We start from the raw sequence: 23,275 nt of genomic DNA on the forward strand, positions 1-23,275 counted from the left end.
GTGTCATACATTCAGGCTCAATCTCTATAGAAGAAGGTTTTCTTAAAAATCTTTATGATTGACACTTTTATCCTAGGCCCTTCAATTTAGCTCTACGGATTTGTAAAGGTGAAGCATTTAGTTTTTTTATTATGGTAACATTTTAACAATCTTGCTATTGTAGCCGTAGTATGTCAGTTCTAGTGATATAAAATCATGATGATAATATCAATAAGTACTTATCACATCCAACAATATAATAATTTTAGATGTGTATTCGCAACTGTAAGTACCTACTTTTCTTAGTTATATGATAATTTATAAAAAGAATTTAACTTTATGGTATATTTAGCGGTTACCTATTACAATGTATAATAGTTTTTTTTTTAATAATCTTGTGAATCCATTCATGCAGCCGGATACGATATAAAAATAGTCAATAGACATTAACTTTGACTTCAGTACATATTGTTTCATATTTTTTCGTAGTCGTGCACAACTCCAGAATAAATTGCAACATTACCATTAAATTTAAAATAAAATACTTAAGTTTTACTATTCAAGCTGCTTTATTTCTCAATAATTAATTAAGATCTAAAACAGTTTATAAATAAGACATCGGCCATGTTTAATTAAGTATACGAAGTTTACACGAAATTGGGCGGACTTTAACAGTGTAGTGATTAGGTACGTTACATATTTTATTGCAATAACAGGATTACCACAATACTGGACTCCTCGAAACAAACAAGACTTATATTTAATAACTTAAAAGTGATTTATAATAATTTTCCCTAAATTCCTATCATCACAGTCTGTACAAAAGTCAAAACAATCAGAAAATACATTGCTTAAAATATTACATTAAAATAAACAAAAAACGATAATATTTATTTTTTGGACTTAAAATGATAAACTTATAAATGCGATGGGCTGACATCAATTGTTATTAATTGAGTTCACACTATGACCAGATAAATTTCTGCACCTTTTCATTTCTTCATCGCTAGAAAAAATATATTAATTTCTAAATTAGTATGCTGGCATAATAAATAAAGTCAAGTCTACAGCCACAAATAAAAACTGTATAATTTACTTTTTAATTAATGACTAATTGAAATTTATAATATACATAAAGAGTTAAAAGAGTCGTCAGTTCTCATGAAAGTAATATTATCCTAGTTTAATATTCGTTTAAAAGAGTAAAGATGGAAACAGTTTTGATTATATTTACAGTTTAATATTAAAACAATCGTTAAATATCAATAATTACTTTCAGTCCTCTTTTCATAAGAGACAATGACATTTAAAAATATTGTGGAATGAATAGTTTTCGTTAAAAACTATATCAAATAAAAAAATATATGGTGCCTTTTGCATTACAGTTGAATTCTATTACTTCACAAGAAAAATGTTAAACAAACTCTGTTCGAATACATAATGAATACAGTAAGGATTTTAGCTCTCCACTACATACCTACTAGTAGAGTATTATATTTTATTTGGAGATATAAGTACACATTATTATGTCAAATAGATTTAGGTATTATGTTAAAGTATGCAATATAATCAACGTTCTGTGATCATAAATCCCATGAAAACATTTTCATTTTTTTATCTTAAATGTAATGCATCGATTCACTGGATAGTCATGTTACTTATAAAATAATTCATTATTTACAAAATACGCATAAATAATACATATATACAAATTATCACACGATTTTCACAAAATGATTTTTAAGCTGAAACTACACGTCATGTTTGTTATTTTGTGAGTCCACATAAAATAAGCAACCGGCTGAAAATACATGTCCGGAAACTTGTACGTATGCAGTTCGCCATATCACACTTCACCGTGAAATGTTTACCGGAAATATATGGCCGTATATTAAAGACTGTCCAACCTCTTTGGGTCGTATAGTACTGACATAAAATTCATGTATAAATAAAACACGCTTCTTGTCTGTTTACACTTTACAGGAAGCCAGCAGCAAACAAATTTTGAAAATAGCCGATGATATACTGGATTATTTGTTAGGTTAGGTTAGGTTTTCATTCTTGAATTCATGAATTTTTGCCAAAATCAGCTATGAAAATTGAATTTATGTTCATATTGAATCTAATATTGGAGACCGTATAGTATACGGTCATCTCTTTCTGATAAAAAAGCTCACGGTGAAGTGTACCACAGTGAAATGTTTTACGTACAATTTACATGTAACCCTGAAAATATGTAAAGGAAAATTGTTATAAAATGCTGATATAGTACTATTATTATTCCACTCAATTGGAATAGTTCAAAACTTAAATCCATTAGAATTTGAATTCAAATTCTATCAAGTACCTTCGGTCGATAGTATTAACACAATATTATAATAAAAGTTAATGCAGCTATTCATTGAATATGTTCAATGAGTACTATTAAATTTAATATTGTATCTGGCATAGGTTCGAATCCTGGGTCTGGCAAGTACACATATTGTTTTTCAATTTGTGTATGAGTCAGAGTATGGACATCCATTTCTCGTAAAAACAAAATTTGTTAATACAAACCTCCACCCTGTGGAGGCCCATATGATCTTGTTAGGATCGGACATGGTCGGACAATAATAATAATAATAGTATATATTTCGGACTGAGTGGTAAATTTGAAATAACTACGAGTATTATATGAATAATTAACATAATTATTGTATAAAGCAATGTAAAGTTGTTGCAAAATGAATATAAAATTCCTGTTAATTGTATTATAATGGCACTACTATTAGAGAACTTTCAAGGTAGATATGCAAATGGTCCATGAATAAATGATAAAATAATTGACATACTATTTCAACAGTCCCAAATACATATAATCATTTTATGTATAAGCAATTTTTGACAAAGTTACTTTTATTGTGTTTTAGACACATATTATTTGAATTGGTATTTGAAATTCTATGTTGATGACAGTGGCGAAGGGTGGAAGTAGGCTGTTAAGATCCGACATAAATAGTCCACAACAAACTTTGTCAGTCATGCGAATTTGTTTTCATTGAAGTAAGTCTACAATTTACAGATGGTGTTGGTTAGTCTTTAAAAATAAATTAAATCCTGCCTAAACCAAACCATAAGAATCTTGGTAGTTTATTTTGGGCGGTATGACAAAATTGTGCACACCTTTTCATTCAAACCTACTTGTTTTCGTTGGATTAAGAATACATATTACACATATTGTTGATTATTCTTTTTAAATTCAGCCTAAACCAATCTATAATAGATAAAGTTATTTATGATTTATTTTCATAATTTTAGATATTTTATAGATAGACGAGTATTTTTTGACTATTATCTATTATGGCTTGGTTTCGCAGGGTTTAATTGAATTTTATAAACTAAGCAACAGCATTGGTAAATTGTAGGCTTATTTCAATGAAAACAAATACGTTTGACAACACAATGTTTTTTGTGCACTATTTATGGTGTTTCTTAACTAAACCCAGTTTAGTATGTGGCAAATCAAATATATAGAATACATTAATTGTTAGCATATACCGTATTTCCATTCCCAGAAAATTTTACTTGTTGGCATATTATTATAAAGTGATTTTATTTGAAGCAGGTGTATTGTTGGTATTATGCCTCACACTTTGAAATATATCGATACCTCCTACGTAAAAGGTGGGAACTACGTTTTTGGCCGTCATCACTTGATTGCCTTTTATTAAATAATTTTAAAGATAATACAACAACGATAATCGAAAAAAAATACGATTCCAGCATTAAAATTCATTAAAATCATACTTTTGCAAAGTACCAATTTGCAGTTACGACCTTTTACCTAGGGGGATATGTTTGTGACCCCATGCTGAAGTAGTTAGTAGGGTAGCAGTACCCTTCTCTGAAGCCATGTGTATAGGTTCAAATTCTCAGTCTGGCAGAAATTGAACAATATATTTTTTAATAATAATGTGTATGACTCACCAACAATCATTCCTCATAAAAAAAACTGTAAATACAACCTACACTCTGTGGATGGGTGCCAATATATGGCAATAAACTTTTTTTTATTATGGTTTCTGCATTTTTTTAGATTTTTCCATACAATTGATTATGATGATAATTAAAACTGATTGATAAACAGATTTCTACAATATATTTGATCGATATTTATGAAAAAAAAATTAATAAACACCGACTAAATAAATAAAAATCAATTGAATCTTTAATGCTCAAAAATATCAACATAGGCCTGTAAAAATAAAAACTTACAAGTGCATACATCATTGCAAAAAATGCTTCATCAATTATAAATTGAGAATAATCAGTCAATTGTATGCATGGATTATTAATTTCTTTAGGCAAAATTAAAAAGGCTTTTCTTTTAAACTCCGTTCCCTGCACGGTTTAGACAAAGAAGGTTATAAAAATATAACAAAAAAAAAAATGCAACCATACTATCTTTGCATTTTGCCCCTTAATATTAAATAAATTCATTATTTTCATATTTAAACTAAACTTTACTTCAAAAATAAATAAATACATCTAGAGCACAAGAATCAATATTGATCATTATTATTATCAGCTTGTCGAAACTTTTCACAACTGATTTTTGAACTCAATGATTGACTGTTTTCATAACGAATGTCAAATGTTGCTTTAGAATAATGCATTGTTGAAAGGAATATATCAACATCACGTTTTTTAGATACTTCATGTATCGCATGATAAATAAATACACAACGACTTTTAAAATGCAAAACTGCACGGGTCTATTTCTATGCTTTTTTATCAAATGATTTCAAATTCTGATTGTGTTGTGAATTCATTGCTTTTATTCTATAAAAAAGTTAAAAACATGTCACATATGTGGTAATGCCTTTCAACAGTCGATACATTATGAAATATTTACTCGACGTGTTTTATAAATGCAAACATTCGTACGAGACGAATCAAACAAAAACATTCACGTAAAACTCCGACTTAATCCACGAATAATCCAGACGTAAGTCAGCTAAAACAATATTTATGTTTGTTTCGTAAATATCCCTGCGTCAAATATTTCACAAAGTTTCGTAGCAGATACCACTTTCACACTATGTTCAAGCACTGTAGCGTCATTTTTGTAACTTTTATCGTTTGTCACTTTAATGCACTTATCTTACTTACTGCGAAAAACATACATCGATGTAATACAAACTAATTCGATAGTCAGTAGCGTCTAAAATATATAATTATTACCCATAAGAATCCACTGCCATTGTTTTATAGACAAACCTCAAATATTTACAACAATCCAAGTTTTTTGACAATAATTCTCTGTATGCTTATTATTACTACCAGAGATAGGTTTGATATTGAAATGCAGAGTTGCTAAAATATAACATCTAAGACAAACTCGTATTTTTTATTTTATTCTTTTCTGAATATAAAAGGATGATATAAAATTCCAAGGGAATGTGTTATTTGTTATATTTTAGTGGTTTGTTAATTGCTAAATTATCTCTGGTGTAACATAAACAAAGAACATTGAACAAATTATTATTCAGCTGTTCCAAATATTAACACTGTATAAGCCATTTTTAAAAAAATACTTTTATTGCATTTTTTGATAAACAAAATTGAAATTTGAATTTACATATATGTTGGGTGTAAACTCATTCATTAATTAGCAATCACGATTTTGTATTCCCAGAACATTTTACCTGTCGGTAATATACAGGTTTTTACTTGGAGCATCCGAATATCACGCGTGGATTTCAGAGCTAAAGATAATAAAATAATTTATAAACGCCAATAGGTACAACTCGAGAGGATATAATTATATTTACATTGATCCATCGTATCTTTTGTTCATTCTAATGATAATATTCCACATTAAAAGACATAGAACTGCATGGAATCTTCACAGAATATCCTGCATCTACGATAACTATCTAGCATTCTAATTTCTAATCACACGAGTGTGTCTGTAGTTCACTATCTTCAGACGCGTCGATTGCGATGTTCACTGTGATACTCCTCGAAGTAGAACAACAACACTTATGCATCAGACGGCATCTCTGGCTTCATCGTTCCCGACTCTCTCGCCTGACACGATAGTGGTGTCCACGGCGTGCCGGCTACAGCTAGGCGTGGAGTGCACGGAAGGCTGCTGCTTTCGTTTCTCCGAGGAATGGTGTTTACTGTAGTGGGGGGAGTCTCCGATGTTGGGCTGCGACTGGAGATTTTGCGTCTGGTGCAGGGAAGGTGTCAGCTCGTCCGGTGACGAGGCCCTACTGCTCCGTTCGCTGTGGCCAACTTCGTATGAACCGGCACGACTCGCCTGCAATTGCAACACAGAAAATATGAATTCATCTACTTTACCAGGTTTTTTTTTTTAAATCCAATTAAATTTAATCATCTTGGTCCACATATATCTAAAATACGGTTTTATTTGACCTTGTAGAGGTTTTATATTTTAACTCTACAAATGTCAAGTTGTTATCTATGGTCATTGATCGACCATAGACAATAATAAAGAAACGAAAACACAGTTGTCATTGCGCGCTCTCCAAATGTAGTTTACTCGTGCCGCTTGTCCGTTCCTCTTTTTAATATGTAAATTCCAAAAGTATAATTTAGACCTTCATACACAAACTTTAATCAATAATACTGTCATTATATTGTGCCATGTATCGAACTTTATTTGCACCTGAAATAAAGCTAATAATCACCAACTAGAGCAGGGGGGGGCAAACTTTTTGGATGGAGGGCCATTAAATAGGCCAGAAAATACCATTTTTAGATATACACTATTTATTATCACGAAAAATAAACATAAAAAAAAATTATTGAGAAGAATGAAACTGTTGAACATTTTTTTTTAATTCAGGTGTTAATTTTGTAGTTGATATTCTCAAAACTGCTTGTAAATGGGCATCGGAGATATTTGATCGTAAAGAATTTTTATTGAGGTTCATGATGGAAAATGTTTGTTCACATATTATATAGATTGATCCAAAAACAACGAACATTTTTCTTGCATAATCTTTAAGTTGGTCTAAGGGCAATTAAGGGCATCGTAAAATTTGGAGATTTCTTCACGACGATGCAATTCTCTTAAATCAGTGTCACACTACAGATCAATAATCTCAAGTTGTAGCTCTGTCGGTACACTATCAATATCTATTGAAATCGATGTTCAACGTAGAAAATAGTGCTTACATAGTGCGAGACGAGACGCAAGAAAGATGTACTGAGATAATCCATTTACGAAACAACAAATTCTTCAAATTTTAATCTATTGTCAATATTTTTTAAAAAATTATAAAAAATGTTATTCGTAATCAAAAGTACAATTAATGATGGCGGGCCGCAGAAAAATACCCGGCGGGCCGCAGTTTGCCCTCCCCTGAACTAGAGTATCTCAATCTACCTGCCCCAACACATGTCACACACAAGCAACCTTCTGAAGATAAACATAATAGATGCTGGATCTCACACCAAGCAACACAAGGCCAGCATCTATAACCTAACGACATAGAAAATTCAGAATTTTATGATATTAAAATTCAAATGATGTTTTAATATATAAGGTGTCCAAACTTTTGGCCTCCCTGGGCCACACGTAAATTAATGTATAAAAGTAATAAAGCTTCGCTTATGCTTATATACTTTCAATTATAAAATTAAAATATAAGAGGGAAACATAAAATTAGTAGGATATTTGTGCTTATTTCTGTGAAACTAATGCATTAATATCTGGTTTGATGAAAGTGGTTGCAAGACCAGGAAGATGCTTATTAGATTATTTTTCGTGTGCTCCATCCTTGAAAATAGTTGCTCACGAATGTACCTGCCGGCAAGAAGTGACGATATGAATAAAGCATGATAGTAAAGACAGGGATATTTTTCTCTGGTAAGATAGGTCTTATAAATGTCAAACAAAGAAACATGATCAAATTTTTCTTTGAGTTGAATGTCCGTTATAAAAATAGTTTCATGAAAATCTGAATTAAATTTCAAAGGTAGTCTATTAACAGATTGGCGCGACACCCATATTTATACGGGTTCAAATCCCGTTGAGGTTCGTATTTTTTCTAGTGGGTTATATCTATAGTGTTTTCAAGTTATGTAAATTCAATATAACGGAATGTTACATTCTCAAAATCTTGTGAATTATTCATTTGAATAAAAAAAATAGTTTATTAATCTATTTATGTTGCATGAAAATGGAGTCAATGTTGAGATCCGCATTACTAGCTGCCAAGGGCTGTGATTTGACTATGCCTGCCTTCATGTTTATTTATTAGAAAATATTATTGTTTATACAAAGTTATTGTGTAAAATCAAATGTTTAAAATAAAATAAAAGTTTCAAATGCCCCATAATATATTATGAAATTCACAAATAGTGAATGTGTAATAGGTCAGTTCACGGAAAAAGCGATGATGTATCGTTGCATTACATAGTATAATTTACCTGTCTTGGCAAAGGACTAATAACAGAAGGTCCGCGGCGCTCCCCTTCTTCAGCATCAAGCTGGAGAATGCTCTCTTGACTCCCAGTGAACTGTGGATGAAAGAAAAACATATTTTTACTGATAAAAGTAATAACACCTATCTTATAACATTTATTAATAATTACATCCTCCAGAAGTGTCAATCGATAATAATTGATGAATTATAAGATTTCCATTTTTTTATCTAACAATCGGAGCAAGTGGTGGTTCAGTGGATTTGGCTGCCTATCAATGAGTATTTACAAAAATTTATACCATCTCTTCATTCACTGGCAGATAACTACTATTTGTATTACTGAATCTGAAAATCCAGATAATCGGGATCTACTGTATAATGAGAATGATGTTTTGGTTTCATTACGGTTCAAGCATGTTTCATATACAAAGCGATCAATACATTAAATCAACAATATACATTCAATACCAGACAACTGCCATTTGTATTATAATGAAAATGAAATGTTTGTTTTGGTACAGATCGAACATGTTTTATGTTCAAAATGGTCACTGTATTAAAACAATACTATACAATCATAAATATTATTATCTATAGCTTATCTAGGCAATATCTTTATATTTAATAATACAGTTGAACTTGTTTATTACGAGGAAGATGGGACCGACTGAATTTGCTCGTTATAAGCATTACTCGTTATATAACATTTTTCACGCCACTTTCTATTTTAGACATTGACTACTGACTAGATAATTACTAATTAATTACCACATTTAAATACCATACTAATTATATCTAATAGCTACCTAATCGTTACACGCTAGGCGCGTCGTTAGCGTCCAATGAGTTAAGCATAGTAACATAACAATAACATAACGTAACGCATAGTAACGTAACTAAAAAATCTAAAAACCATAGTAAAAATCTCCGAAACAAGCATGGCATTCATAAACTACAAAAAAAGTTGTTTATTGAAAAGTATTGATAAGTGCTGAGCCGCCGGCGCTGGTAGGTACCTACTGACTTCACAAAGCTTGGATTTTTTACATGCAATTTCACTCATATGCTTAGATACTTTTTCAATGTCATCGGCGAAAACACCAATTAGGTACTTAGACACTTAACTAGTGTCATAAACGTAATTCGATCCCGGCGGCATCGGTCTAGATAACTGCCCGGTAGGATTTTATTGCTTAGGATTGAAAATGTTGTTTTTAAACGATTGACACATGGACAGTTTTGCTCGGTATACCCGTGAAGTAGCTGGTTATGAAAGTGAAGAAATGTATGTAGAAAATCATAAACTAAAATGTCAACGAATGTTTCCTCATTACATCCGAGATCTCGCTATTTCCGTGATCGTAATAACCAAGTTCGACTGTATATGACTGATTGAGTGAATCTTAAATTATGCAGAAATGTTGGCAGTTGTGAATAAAGATGCAGGCAAAAGCACTGTGAAGACTAACGCAACTAATTTAATCATTTGCGTTAGTATTGTTTTCTTTAACTTCATTGTTCCAGGTATTCATTTATCACAAGAAATCTTTTAACATCCTTCATATATCCATGATGTATTTAGTTTAGCGACATTCATCACATTAATATTAAAATGACTAACACGGATGACAACAAATAGTTTCTAGTGTAATTTGAAATTCGTAATTCTATTCTGATTCATATCACATGCCTCTCATAATTTACATCAACTAAACTGTTGATTTTGTGATAAAAAATATATTTAACTAGAGTATTCAAGACCAACCGTTATCACAGTGATAAACATGTTTGTTTAGTACTTCAAGTGAAGTGTCATAAAAAAAACAAGGAGCAATTTTCCGAAATCGTACTAGAAAACCTGTAAAGCATACTATGACATAAGAATCTAAATACAACATGAAAATCTTAGCGATAACACAGAAGCTGGGATTTCCCAATTTTGCACTGGCGCTCCCTTGAAGGCACGGGTGCATTGGAAGGCAAGGGGCCAGTAGAGTGATTAGGATGCTCAAATGGGCCAAATATGACAAATCTATACCCATCACATCACCTGTATAAATTGTTTTATTGTTGTGGCGTCATCAGGAGTCATGCGATTTTTGTTTATGAAAAGAACAATCATTGAATTCGATGGTTTTTCACCAGTATGTCATTTCATGTTTTTAAGTCAATATACGTTGTTTGTATAAGAGCAAATATAGGGAAAGGGTTTTTAACTAGTATGCGTCATTTTATGTGTTTTTAAGTGGTGTTACAGATTTTACAAAAAAAACACCAAATATATTGTTGATTGAATTAATGGGAAGAGTGTAAGGTGCAGTAGTCAGTAAAGGTTTGGGAAATCGTTTAGTATGATAATGGAAGAATAGATCTGTGATTGTATAGATAGAGTAATGATGTAATTTATTTATTCTTACCACAAATCCATAGTATTTGAGGATATCCATTTTGCACATGGGGCAAGTCCTATGTTCCAGAAGCCACGGGTCTATGCACGATTTGTGGAAGTCGTGTCTGGAATGAAGGTAAGTAATATAATTATAAAACAATGACAATAGTGTTAATAATGATTAATGTAACTGGATCTCATTTTGGCATGAGCACTTCTATATGATATTTTAATCTTGTTGAATTGAAAGAGTACAAATTGTTTTAGATTGTGTCAACACTAAGTAAAATATCTATGAGTTTATTGCACAAATGAGAGATCAAGATTGATGATTACACGAATGCACCATACTAATGTAATATTAAAACAAATAATTGGAAGAAAATCGCGAATTTCTTCAAACAATGTTTAGTTTCAAAAATGGCTGCCAAAATTTATTATTTTAGAGTTTAGCATTTAGAAAAGAACAACTTTTGTAGTGATTCCAGGAAGTTGTTGGTGTGGTAGAATTGGTAGTACATAGTAATATTAAATACCTTGATAGCATTGAAACAATATGGACCAATAAACAGGATTGAGCCCTCTTTTGAACTTTTATTATACTCTATCATTGTTTGTGAATGTATGTGATTGCTCATCTAAACATTTAAAATAATGAAAGTCAAATTCTGATGTAGTGTCAGTTGTTGCTTATACATAGAATGCAACATGGTAAATAGTTTGTAGAAAATAATTATACAGTCGATTATCGAATTGCATTTAAAGTTAAGTAATAAGTAGCACTACGACTTTTGTACCCGACCCGACAATAGCAGGCCTAGGCTACAAATAGATCTACAATTAAAAATGAATTGCTCTGTTAATTTAATTGTTAGCCTTGGTAAGCCTTTTCAGGTTCACTTTCATATTTAGGCTTCGTATATGTAAACAATGTAAACAAAGGATTTCTTCAACGTCTTTGGGCGTACCTACATATTTATATTATTTATAACTGACCCAACTTAAATAAATCTGACTCACCTGCATGGGAGTGCACGTAACAAATCAGATATTTTATACGGCTCTATACAAACAGCACAGCATTCCCCGTCGCCCTGTATTTCCTGCAAACAAAAAATGTGGTTTTAATCAAAATACGACCTTTAAAATTCCATTCAATTAAACGTTATTTTCATATGAATTATTTGGTGTCAAATTATACCAATGCCCACACATCAAGCAATCCCACTGATAACACATACGTCTTCAAAAATAGAATAGTATTGGTATTATCCAATAAAAAGTACACCACTAACACAGAAAAAATACCAAAGAGAAATCACATTATCCAACTATATGCAGCCGGTTTCTGTACATATTAATTAGTACAATCAAATTATGTACTATACACATCTTGACATCAAATCTTGGACGCATTACAAAGATGTTTCTTAATAGACTTTTGTTGATAGAAATGTGTATCATCTACTTGCTCAGCATATCAGGTCCAATATGCAGGTAATACCTGTTTTAATTTTTACCATATTATTTTGTGTGTATGCACTATAATCTGCCGCTTTCACTAATTGGACACTTGTCTGGTTTTTGGGGTGGCAGATTACTGAGAGAGTACTGTACGTATTTTACTCAAAATAATAACGTTTAAGTATTACGTACCTATACTATCTGCCTCATCACCTATAAGAAGATATAAAGTAAACAACGATTGAATGGCTTCACGCCAATGTACCAACTCATATTTAAAATGTATTCTATCCTGCATACTGTGGTTATTAAGCGCATGCCAAATGCTTTCTCACTCACACTCATGCAGATTTTGTACAGGCCTCGGTATAGTATAATAATTACCAGTCCTTATAAAGTAAACGGGCGGAGTAATTAATGTTAATAAAATTTTGTCATGAATTATTCCCAACTCCTTTTCTTTATTGCAATTGAAAAAATTATAATTGTTTTTTAAATGTAAAGTGGCAACACATACCTTGTCTTCTGATTTCAAATTCTTGACGGGTATTTTTGACAGCGCCTTCTTCGCTGCGCAGCACAATCGCTTCTGAAAACACAAAATGAAAAAAAAATGTAGTAGGTATTATAAACAATTATTTTACTTAATAACATACATGTTAAATTAGAAATAGACCTAGATTTAATTGAACGGAATTTCAACCTATGAAATGGTAACATTTAAATCACTGTGAGGGAAATGGTACCATTGGATAATTAACATGTATTGTATGTGGTGAACTACTGATATACGTTGAAAATTGAATATAAATGCCACAAGATCGCTACATATATCAATCTATAAATACATTTATCTTATTTTAGCAAAACAATAATATTCTTTACATTCTATTACACTCTTCAATATTAAAATATCTGTATCTAGGCACACAACATGTCAAAATGAAAATAATTCTGATAACCGAACCAGACAAAAAAAAATTTAAATCGAATCCAAAATATGCAAACTTTATTTTGATCTATCTTGAAAATCATATTTATAATCTATCATACTATCTAAAATATTATTTGTGACATTGTTGCAGCTTTGTAGAACAGCTTTTGTGTTCCCTGTTGAATACTTGGGAATCTAATGCGATAATCAAGATTTCACTTCTTTATTATTCGGGTAAATATTACTATCCTACCATTAATTATTACATTGTAGTGGTTAAATCCCGGAAAAGTTAAATGATTTCTTTATATTGTCAAGTTATTTATAGTTCTGAATAATCATGATTTTTTGTCACCTCAAAGAGTAGCTATGTAACCGAACGCCGCGTGTTAATCTTAGTATTTAAAACTAAATTCTAACTTCATTGCAATAAGGGTGAGTCTTTTCTTGGGAAAGGCATCAATTTTTCTGTTCAGATATTACATGGAATCATATATCCTGCAGGGTAAATATGTCAAAACAGTAGACATATAATTCTAAAACTTTTATATGGTTTTTATATACTTAATAAATATTATAATACGCTATTAGTAAAAACTTCATTAGAAATAATTGCATCCAATCATTTTTTTCTGATAAATGTATCAAATATTTTTTAGCGTGCTACGAAAACTTTATATACGGTGTGCTGTCATGGTAAACAGGTTGGGAAGCACTGATCTAACTGGGAGATTCGGACCCCCCAGAGCTTATCAAGGTAGTACCCACTACCTGACTACCAGAATTCGTTGTAGTGGTTAGCAAAGTAATTTTATTTATTGTAGTAAAATGTTGTCCCGTTACATAGTTCAATCAATTTCAAGTATTGAATGTGAGAGTTGACAACAAGGCAAATGAAGATAATGAATAATAATATTATGTACTATGTACAAACAATTTTATCACGTTGCTATCTTCATTCGAAACCCATAACATAAAGTTTTTTCTTACATAGTTGGCATGTGTCAAAATTGCAAAATTGCATTACCAATACTGTCACTTTACTGCGGTGATTCTCAAACATTTTTCATTGGAGGGACCCTTGAAATAATATGTTGTTAAATCTCAGGGTACCACTGAGTGGCCGATATACTGTCAGTTTATGCCTGGCTTATTGGTTACAAACAAACATTGTGTGCAGGGAATACAAAAATAACGGTATGTGCGGTACCTTTTGGGTGTAGCCGTAAAAAGGTATGATTCTCTAGTGTGGATTGTTTTTGAAAATTTTCGATATATTATAACGCACATGTTGACAAAATAATATCTTGAAAACGTGTTGCAATCATCTGATAATATGTACCAAATACGGCTTTATTCTCAATTTTTATACGACAACTTTACAATAATAGTTTTTTGTGATATATATATTGTATGTGGTCATGATATAATAATTTCTAAGATGAGAAAAGACAAGGTATCATAATGACATATTTTATTATCTATTCGCAAAAATACCCCAAACTCTTCATTTTCGACCTCCACATAGCACCCGGGCCCTTTAAAAATATGAGACCTTAAGTCATAAACCAAAACTGCCGTTTAAGTCGAAAGTCTATGGTGAATAGCTTTCGCATGTATATGTTATTAATATCTGTTCTGTTTATTGTATGTATACTTGTGAAAATTTTGTATTAATACCTACTATAAGTGTTTTTATTATTTATTTATTTTTTGACATGTCCGATCCTAGTTATGGGCTTTTGTATTAACAGATTTGTTTTTTTTACGAGAAATGGATGTCAGCCACTTGTCCAACCTATTAGATCCATACTCTGACTTGACAAATTGAAACACAATATGTGTATTTGCCAGACCCAGGATTCGAACCTGAGACCGACGACGTTATAGCCGACGCTTACGCCGCTCGACCATCATGGGCATAATAATAATATTCATTTAAAATGATCTCAATATAAAGAAAGTGATAGTTTATTCGAATATTCAATAACAATCATTACAGAAATATCTAAAGCTTTGGGCAAATATTTAACTTTTATAACGATTACAAAAAAAGTGGCAAATAATAATTGTATATTTTCATGCAAATTTGTATGGACTCTCGAGAAACCCTGCTTGGAAATATCTGCTTTACAGAAATGATTATTATGCCAAGACCAATGTGTGACACAGATAAATTTATATCATGTATGTTTATAAACAATGAAGAGGACTTGCATTTTATTTACAGCTTAGTTAGACAAATATAGATAATATTAATATCATACTTATTTTAATTAAGTAGAGAGATTTATTCAAGTAGATAATTCAATTGCATTATGTTAACACTCATATGTTTTATCTATTTATCCGAAGATACATTAAAAAAAATGTTGATTTCACAATCAAGGATTAACAGCATATACCTATACAGTCGAGCAAATAATATATTGTACTATGAACAAAAAGGCAGTATAGTAGGTATGGGTAGAGCTTGTGATTTCTCGAGAATTCTTGGGAAATCGTCATTATTACGAAATTACCTATTTGTTTTTTTTACCTCTTCACAGGCAAATTAAAAAAATTGAAAATTCTGATAAATTGTATATAATGCAACATGGTTAATTTTCAGCGTGTTTTCAGCACGTTTAAAGCTGTTCGAGGCATAGAAAAACAGTATATTGGCATTCAGACCTTTTTTCGACCGAGATATCAATTTTTATTTGAGATACTTTGTTATTTCTTTAAGATTCCGGTTGCGGTCGGCAACTTAGCCTAGTGACGAGTTCTCGAGATTATCATTGATTATTTCTCGATAAATGTGAATTATCGAAATTCCGGAAAATTAATTCCTTGAGATAAGAGATTGGCCATCTCAGTATGAGTGAGATGACAATTTCTTTTGAAAATCGAATAGAAAGTTAGGCCCCATATTATGATATTCTTAGGATCGGACATGGTTTAATTTTTCTTAGAATATATCCGCGACAGTGTTAATCTTCCTAAACTATATATTATAACTCTTGATTAGTTTTGAGATGGTTTTTTATTCACTTACCGATAGTCTGTCTTTGGCGTGAATATATCTGAACCTCTGGATGTAGTAGAAGACCAGCCACGATAGCGACATCACCATCAGAACGATGAAAGATATCGAGACAAACAGCACAGACGTTCTGAAAAAAGATCTGCATTCAAAATTATGGTTCTTAAAAATCAAGGCAGGTATACTGTACAAAATGCAATGCTGGAATATATTTGGAGGAGCTGTGTAATACTGACATTGACAAGTAAATAGCCAATAATACAATGGAAGATCGCAATGAAATTTAGAAGCCATATGGTATATAGGTAAGAGAGAATTTGAATTATAACTGTCATTTTTTCAACTATTTAAATATAGGTAGGATTTGATAGATTTAAACATTTATAACAACACAGCTGGTAGTTGGTACATTGATCACAGTATTACAAGACGCAATTACTTAATTAAAGAAAGGAGGGATCCCTGGAGTAACAGGGTCTACTTAGCTCATTCGATGTGCTTCCATGCTTTATAATTTGTATTTTTATCATTTTTGTACCTTTTACTTTACTTTTCATACTGTGATACTGCATATTATATTTATTTCTTCTTTACACTGTTTCTATGTTTTAAATGTCATGTTGTGAACGTTTTAAATTTATAATTTGTAATGTTCACGGTACCTATGTAAAAAAAAATTGAATTAATAGAGAAGACGACCTGACACGGTTGTTGGAAATCAAAGAATTGCAATTCATTATTATCATTATTTATTGATCACATCCTTTAGAAGTGTCCCCATAATTTGGTGGAAAGAGAAGATTTTATCAAAACGGTTTGATCTTCCGTTGGACTACCTACCTATTATTACCAAAAATCTTGAAGAAACCCTTCTTATACAGGGATAGAGCCTAATATTATAATACGAAAATGAAAAAAAAGGATCCCGCGTTCGTGAAGACTAGGGAATCCAATCCCGAGCCAAAATTCTGATCCCGGGATTTCGGGATTACAATTTGACAATCCCGGGATCCCGGGACTGGTCCCGGGATTGGGATTTTTTTCCATTGTTAATATAAAATTTTTATATTCACAAATAACATTGATAAAATCGGTCAAAAATATATCTAGTATAATTTATACTATTTAAGACATTTATTGTTAATATTGTATACGTTCAATCTTGGAAATACACAAGTTTAATGGAGTAAATAATATTGTAATATAAATAATAATGTGAATTTAATATGAGATTGCTATTTCTGATAGTAACGACATAATGAATAGATCAGCGAGATTTAAAATAGTAAAGCAAATAATCATGGCGTACTTATGGCCTTTCCGCTTCATAAATCTAATTAGTCAGCCAAATATGAAACTGCCGTAAAACGTATGATATCATGGTGGAATTACTTTGTTAAAAGTGCGAAGCATTGTTTTTTTACCAATCTTTCTCATTTTTAATAATCTATGTGAAAAAATAAAATGAATCGGCAACCTACACATCAAACTTCATTCAAACTCAGTTTATTTCTAATGTACCTAGTTATTTTGTATTAAAAGTATATTTTCTGTTATATTTTCCATAAAAAATGATAAAAAAATCAATCCCGAAATCCCGGGATTATGTTTATCAATCCCGGGATTCATAGGTATCGAAAATAGCTCGGGATCCCGGGATCCCGGGATTCGGGATCCCGGGATTGGATTCCCTAGTGAAGACTGAAGAGCCTAGAAGGCATTCACTGCAATTATGGAATTACAATTTTGGTAGGGACACCACAAAAGGCGTCGTACGGCAGAAGAAGGGTTTCTTCAAAATCTTTGATTTATTACAGAATAGGAATCACGCACAATCCATTGCACGCCAACAAAAAAGAGAGATTTCACCTGAGACACTTTTGTGTGTAAATTGAAGGGAAATATTTTTTTATTGTGCAGTATACATTATTTTGTGAGAAAAAATCATTCAAAATTGGCTGATGTATACTCAAACTAAAATGGCTTTAAAATCTTTATTTTTTTGATATTAAAAAAAGTACGTGGGTTAATCAATGAAATGTATTATTTCACGCATTTCTTTCATACAATATATACCTGCAAAACTATTATTAAGTTCAACATCCATTGTGGCGTGACAGTCGTTTTGGCCAATTTCGAAAACAGGACCCGACTATTTGTCATTTATTTAAAATTTATATTAAAAAGTAAAGCGATTCAGAAAATTTTAATGACACAAAAAGATTTTTTTGAATATTATTTATTAGATTTTAAATAAATAAAGAGTTTATTGTGTATCAGTTCGTTTTAAACGTGCTTTCTATTTCCACGATTCCGAGAAGACAGGAAAAAACGGGTCCAATGGCCTTAATACACCACAGGATAGTCTCGCATAACAAGTGAGGATATGTGGCAGGTGATTAAAGTGGAAAAAATCAGTGACGAGGATAGGAATCGAGACCATGCAGACGAAGGAAATGAATTAATACCTGTTCATGTGGTTTGGCGGGCGGCTCAGTCGGTTGGCGATCGTCAAGTTGAGCATCACTTTGACGCCAGAGTCAGCAAGTCTCGCCAATTCTTCGCCCATCGCTTTGTACGTAAATACTGCACTAATGTTTCCTGAAACAATACAAATACCTATAAACAATTAGTGTTACAGTCATGGCACCACAATAGGGAGGGGGGGGGGGGGGCAGACAGGGCTCTAGCCTGGGAGCCCGAGCTTAGGAGGACCCCGGCGTGGGGGTTCAACCAGTTGAGTGAGATAAACGAACACCACAAATTTGTATATACATATATTCAATAATAGTAAAAAAAGTCGCATGCGGCGCTATTTCAGTTTAAAATATTAATATTTAAAAACACGTGGCCATGTGTTACAATTTAATGAGATGATCGATATATACGTAATTCAATAATAATTCACGTGTAGAATTTAAATATGTAAAATTCCTAACTAATAAAAATAGCTATTTATCCAATATATGGTTAAATGTTACTTGGCTATTATAAAAGGAGGTCAGTGCTTTATAATATTATGAGCCTACCGACAACTCAATAATTCAAGGGAATTTATTGAAAAACAGAAAAAATCGCTAAAAGTACACGGAACACCTTTATTATACCTTGCAGAACCATGGGATTCTGCGGAATACCATTTGAGGAACCCTACTATAGAACATCGAACTGCCCTTAATCTTAACGATAGGTAGGGGCCCACTAAACATCCTGGCCTGGGGGCCCGCTTCAGGCTGTGGGGGCCAAGGTTACAGTTGACGCTGTGCACTCACTAAAAATATTCGTGCTGGTTTTCCATATGGTTCACATAATCTCTCTTTCAATGTTATCATTTTTTTAATGGGGGTATGTTTTAGTATTACAAATCTCCACTAGGGTTGCCAACTGTACCGGTTTAACCGGGATCGTCACGTAATTGACAGCAATGTCCATGATCACGGTTGAAGCTTAGCCAAGAAACACAACATCCCAGAATCTTAGAAAAAGCAAACAATTATCCGAAATTTCGATAATTTTCATTTCTCGAGAAATCATCAATGACTTTCTCAATTAATTAATTATTATTTCTAGCGAAATCATTAATGAGATTCTCAACAAATATTCTTTCATTTAAGAATTCTCGTATCTGGAGAAAAGAAAAAAGCCTTGAAATCACAAACTCTAACCTGATATTTTAGTCTAAAATAATGTGGAATCGTAATTTTCTAAAAAAAAAGTTGGCAACCCTAATAATCTCCATAGAATTGCGTTTTATTTACGGACAAAGCGAAACGGTGTAGAAGTAAACATTCTATATGGGTGCACCAAAGGTACTAAAATGCAACAGCCAAGCTAAAAATAACTCACCTTGGCGACACGCGAGTGCGATACTGATGAAACCAAATCGTGGCTCGTGATTTGAAAGATTGTTCACAACTGATTAGGTTTATTTTATGTTTCTACTAAGCACAATAGTGTAATTACGTAACATAATATACGAAGTTGTAGAAATGATTTTTTTCATTTAAGAAATATATTTTTCATATAAAGAAAATAGGTACATATATGACTATACCACTTTAGTTGGCGTATGTGGTGAAGCACACTGCTAGGCACTGCACGGCACTTGCTTTTTACACATGTCGCGCATCGCACAGCCACTCGCAGTGTGCTTTGTCGCTATAGTTTACATCGGCTTGTCTTACTTGACATACGTCACGTCACACATACACATACATTATCCGTGTAGGGGGTCATCCATAAATGACGTCATACGATGATGGGTATTTTTTTTAATTCACCTACCCCCACTGTCACGAATGATGGGTAAAATTCTTGGAGGAGGCTAGATTAACCCTGTATTTTCAAATCCCACCGATGATATTATAAATAAAAAACTGTATTTACTTCAAAAGGGGAGGGTATTCGTTGATTTCAGTAGTATTCTTACAGAAAATTTTACTCTCTGACAAACAAGTTTAAGGTTGTATAATGTTAAATAAAATAGTGTCGGTTCGCCTTCAATCCATTTTTAAACCACATGATAAAATTGAACAATGTGATCAAAGCATAAACAAAAGTATAATTAGTTTTATGACAGTCCACCGTTTTTGTGGTTCGATCGCCATCTTGGAAAAATAACGCGCTAAATCGAATTGTCACATTTGTGTACCAATCTTGGAGCCTATTTTATGTTTTTACTTTATCTTATTTAAATAATATGATAATAATTATCCAATATTCATACATTATTATTAAGTGTATTAGTATTACATTTTGAGCATCGGCGATACGAAGCGATTATTTACCGCTCGCTTGTTTGTATGGGCGAAAGTAAAAGTCCAATAAACGAACTATGCCTTCTCTCGTATATGACGACGGTGTATTTCAAATTATTGTTCGTAAAGAAGACATGCATTCACAATCAAACCAAACAAACTTAAATACACCCGTTGCCGAAATTTTCAGTATTGTTTCTACAGTTTTATACACATCCATTTTGAGAACATCAAGTATTTTTGAACCCCTCTCCCATCGCCCCATTGTCACAAAGATTGTCTAAACTACGCCACATTGTAACCCCCCCATTCGTTTAAAAAATCAAATTTGTTGAAAAGATTGATTTCGGTTCTATAATATTATTAATGATTATCACTACAGATACATGTATACTAGAGGTGAGTTGGAAATACTGTCACCAGTTTGTGTACTCAAGTTTCGGATGAAACTACCCATACTCAGTATGTGTGGCCCAATAAACTTATTCCAAAAAACTTGTGATGATATTATCGCGAGTCGCTGTTCTGTGCACTCGCCAGTTGGTAAACTTTCAACACTATTGACATTAAATGCGCGGGAACGAGATAGCACTTGAATATAGGTCATAAATTTTGTGTCGCAGCACAGTGGTGAGACGACGCACAGGCTTAGGCGTGTTATATGAGCGCTCAAAACATGTTTAAAATTTAAAAAAAATCACTGTTATTCATTTTTGCTAACAAGAGTATCGTAACCTAACAGAAAAACAACTCATAAATTTAAAATGTGTTTAAAATTTTATAATAAATGGGACTTTTCGACAAGCGGAGCTCAGCGTATTTTTAGCGATTCTATTGAAGCCGATACACAGTCTGAGTTCCCTGAGCCGATACGTATTTCAAATACTAATATGGAGTTGGTTTTAGTTTCAGTTGAGTATGAAATTTTTGTCGCATACGCACGCCAAACGCTCTATATAGTATTCCAAATACTAGTAAGTAAGTATACTTAGTCTTCAAAATCGACCAGTTTTCCCAACTCTAATGTATACTTACATCATATTTTAGTATTTAGTAGGACTATTGTACTATTGATGAACACAATGATGCATCATAATTAATGTGGTTATATAAATAATAAATTACTTAAATAGGATGTTAGAAAAGCTAAGAATCCTTTTTTGAAAACGTATTGTACAAAATTTATTGTAATGTCATTTTTCGCACAAGCAACACTTTCCTGTATGGCAACTAAAAACAGCGGATAGCACTTCCGTTGAGGCTCTTGACCATAGCTCTTGACTCTTGAGTTCAAGTCGTTTCTGTTTACAATACTTTTACTTACTTACTACCAATTCGCTACATTACTTCCCCAGACTTCAATAAACAATGTAAACTTTATTGAGATGTAAACATAACCCCCATATACCGTCACCTAATATTTTATCATATAAGGCAGGGTTGGCGAACTTTTTTACGTACGCGTGCAAAATTTCCCAAATATTTTTTGACTATTTGACGTGCCGAGCCGTTTTTCATGAATAAAATAGTTTTTTTAGGAATTCTATTAAAAAATGATAATATTCTATTACTCACAAAACATAGCACACATATTATAGCTTTATCACTTTTTTTCAATTACGCCATACATTTCGGTCCACCAATTTTGAAACTGCCAGAATTATTACTGCAAGCTCGTATGAAGCAAGTAGAAATTAATTGTTTTGTTACTGTATTAAATAAATGTACTTAGTTTGGTGTGTTACGTCCAAATTGACATCATAATTACTCCTATCGGATGAGGCATTCTCTCGCTACAGTGGGCTCAAGCCCAAACATTGTAAAACGATCAAAATCAGAGTGGCTTTCCCCGCTGCCTGGTGAGTTTAGTGCGATAATATTATTTGTGAGGCAAAAAGCCTAAGGATCGACCTATGCCATTATATATTTACATTCAACGTAATGCCTATTTTTGAAGAGTATTTTCCTGCTATTTATTATACAATGCGATCTGTCATTCATTATTATTAAAGTAAGTATATTTTTTCTCTTCAAAATAAAACATTCGCGACTCATGCAAAATCATCTCGCGTGGCACTAGTGGCACGCGTGCCATAGGTTCGCCACCACTGATAGAAGGTACACGAGGCGTCTAATTACAAAAAGCGACAACTCCACAATTCGATATTTGCGGGAAATAACGTTTTTATGTTTCAAGCTTCAATTATTTGTTTTAACGTAAGATTATTTTTTCCGTTGTATTCTATGTCGAAATTAGAACCAAATGGCAATTTTTTTCATTTCCGT

The 23,275-nt window shown here is 32.2% G+C and overlaps 1 protein-coding gene across 2 annotated transcripts in view; it reads right to left on the reverse strand.

The window, feature by feature from the left end:
* Nucleotides 1-4,039: 4,039 nt before the first annotated feature.
* Nucleotides 4,040-23,275, reverse strand: part of gol (ring finger protein goliath) — a 183,376-nt gene continuing 164,140 nt past the window's right edge. The window contains exons 6-12 of one of the 2 annotated variants that reach the window (XM_085961268.1): nucleotides 18,701-18,833; nucleotides 16,245-16,362; nucleotides 12,791-12,862; nucleotides 11,830-11,912; nucleotides 10,838-10,934; nucleotides 8,425-8,514; nucleotides 4,040-6,286 (exon numbers count right to left, since the gene is read on the reverse strand). In XM_085961268.1, the coding sequence (XP_085817394.1) occupies nucleotides 6,011-6,286; nucleotides 8,425-8,514; nucleotides 10,838-10,934; nucleotides 11,830-11,912; nucleotides 12,791-12,862; nucleotides 16,245-16,362; nucleotides 18,701-18,833 (869 nt within the window). In that variant the 3' untranslated portion in view covers nucleotides 4,040-6,010. Of the gene's footprint in view, nucleotides 6,287-8,424; nucleotides 8,515-10,837; nucleotides 10,935-11,829; nucleotides 11,913-12,790; nucleotides 12,863-16,244; nucleotides 16,363-18,700; nucleotides 18,852-23,275 lie in introns of both variants that reach the window. The other variant, XM_085961267.1, reaches the window with a different exon arrangement.

The sequence above is a fragment of the Rhyacophila brunnea genome, unplaced genomic scaffold (assembly GCF_057557595.1).
Source record: "Rhyacophila brunnea isolate RB1 unplaced genomic scaffold, BYU_Rbru_1.0 scaffold_12, whole genome shotgun sequence".
Lineage (NCBI taxonomy): Eukaryota > Metazoa > Arthropoda > Insecta > Trichoptera > Rhyacophilidae > Rhyacophila > Rhyacophila brunnea.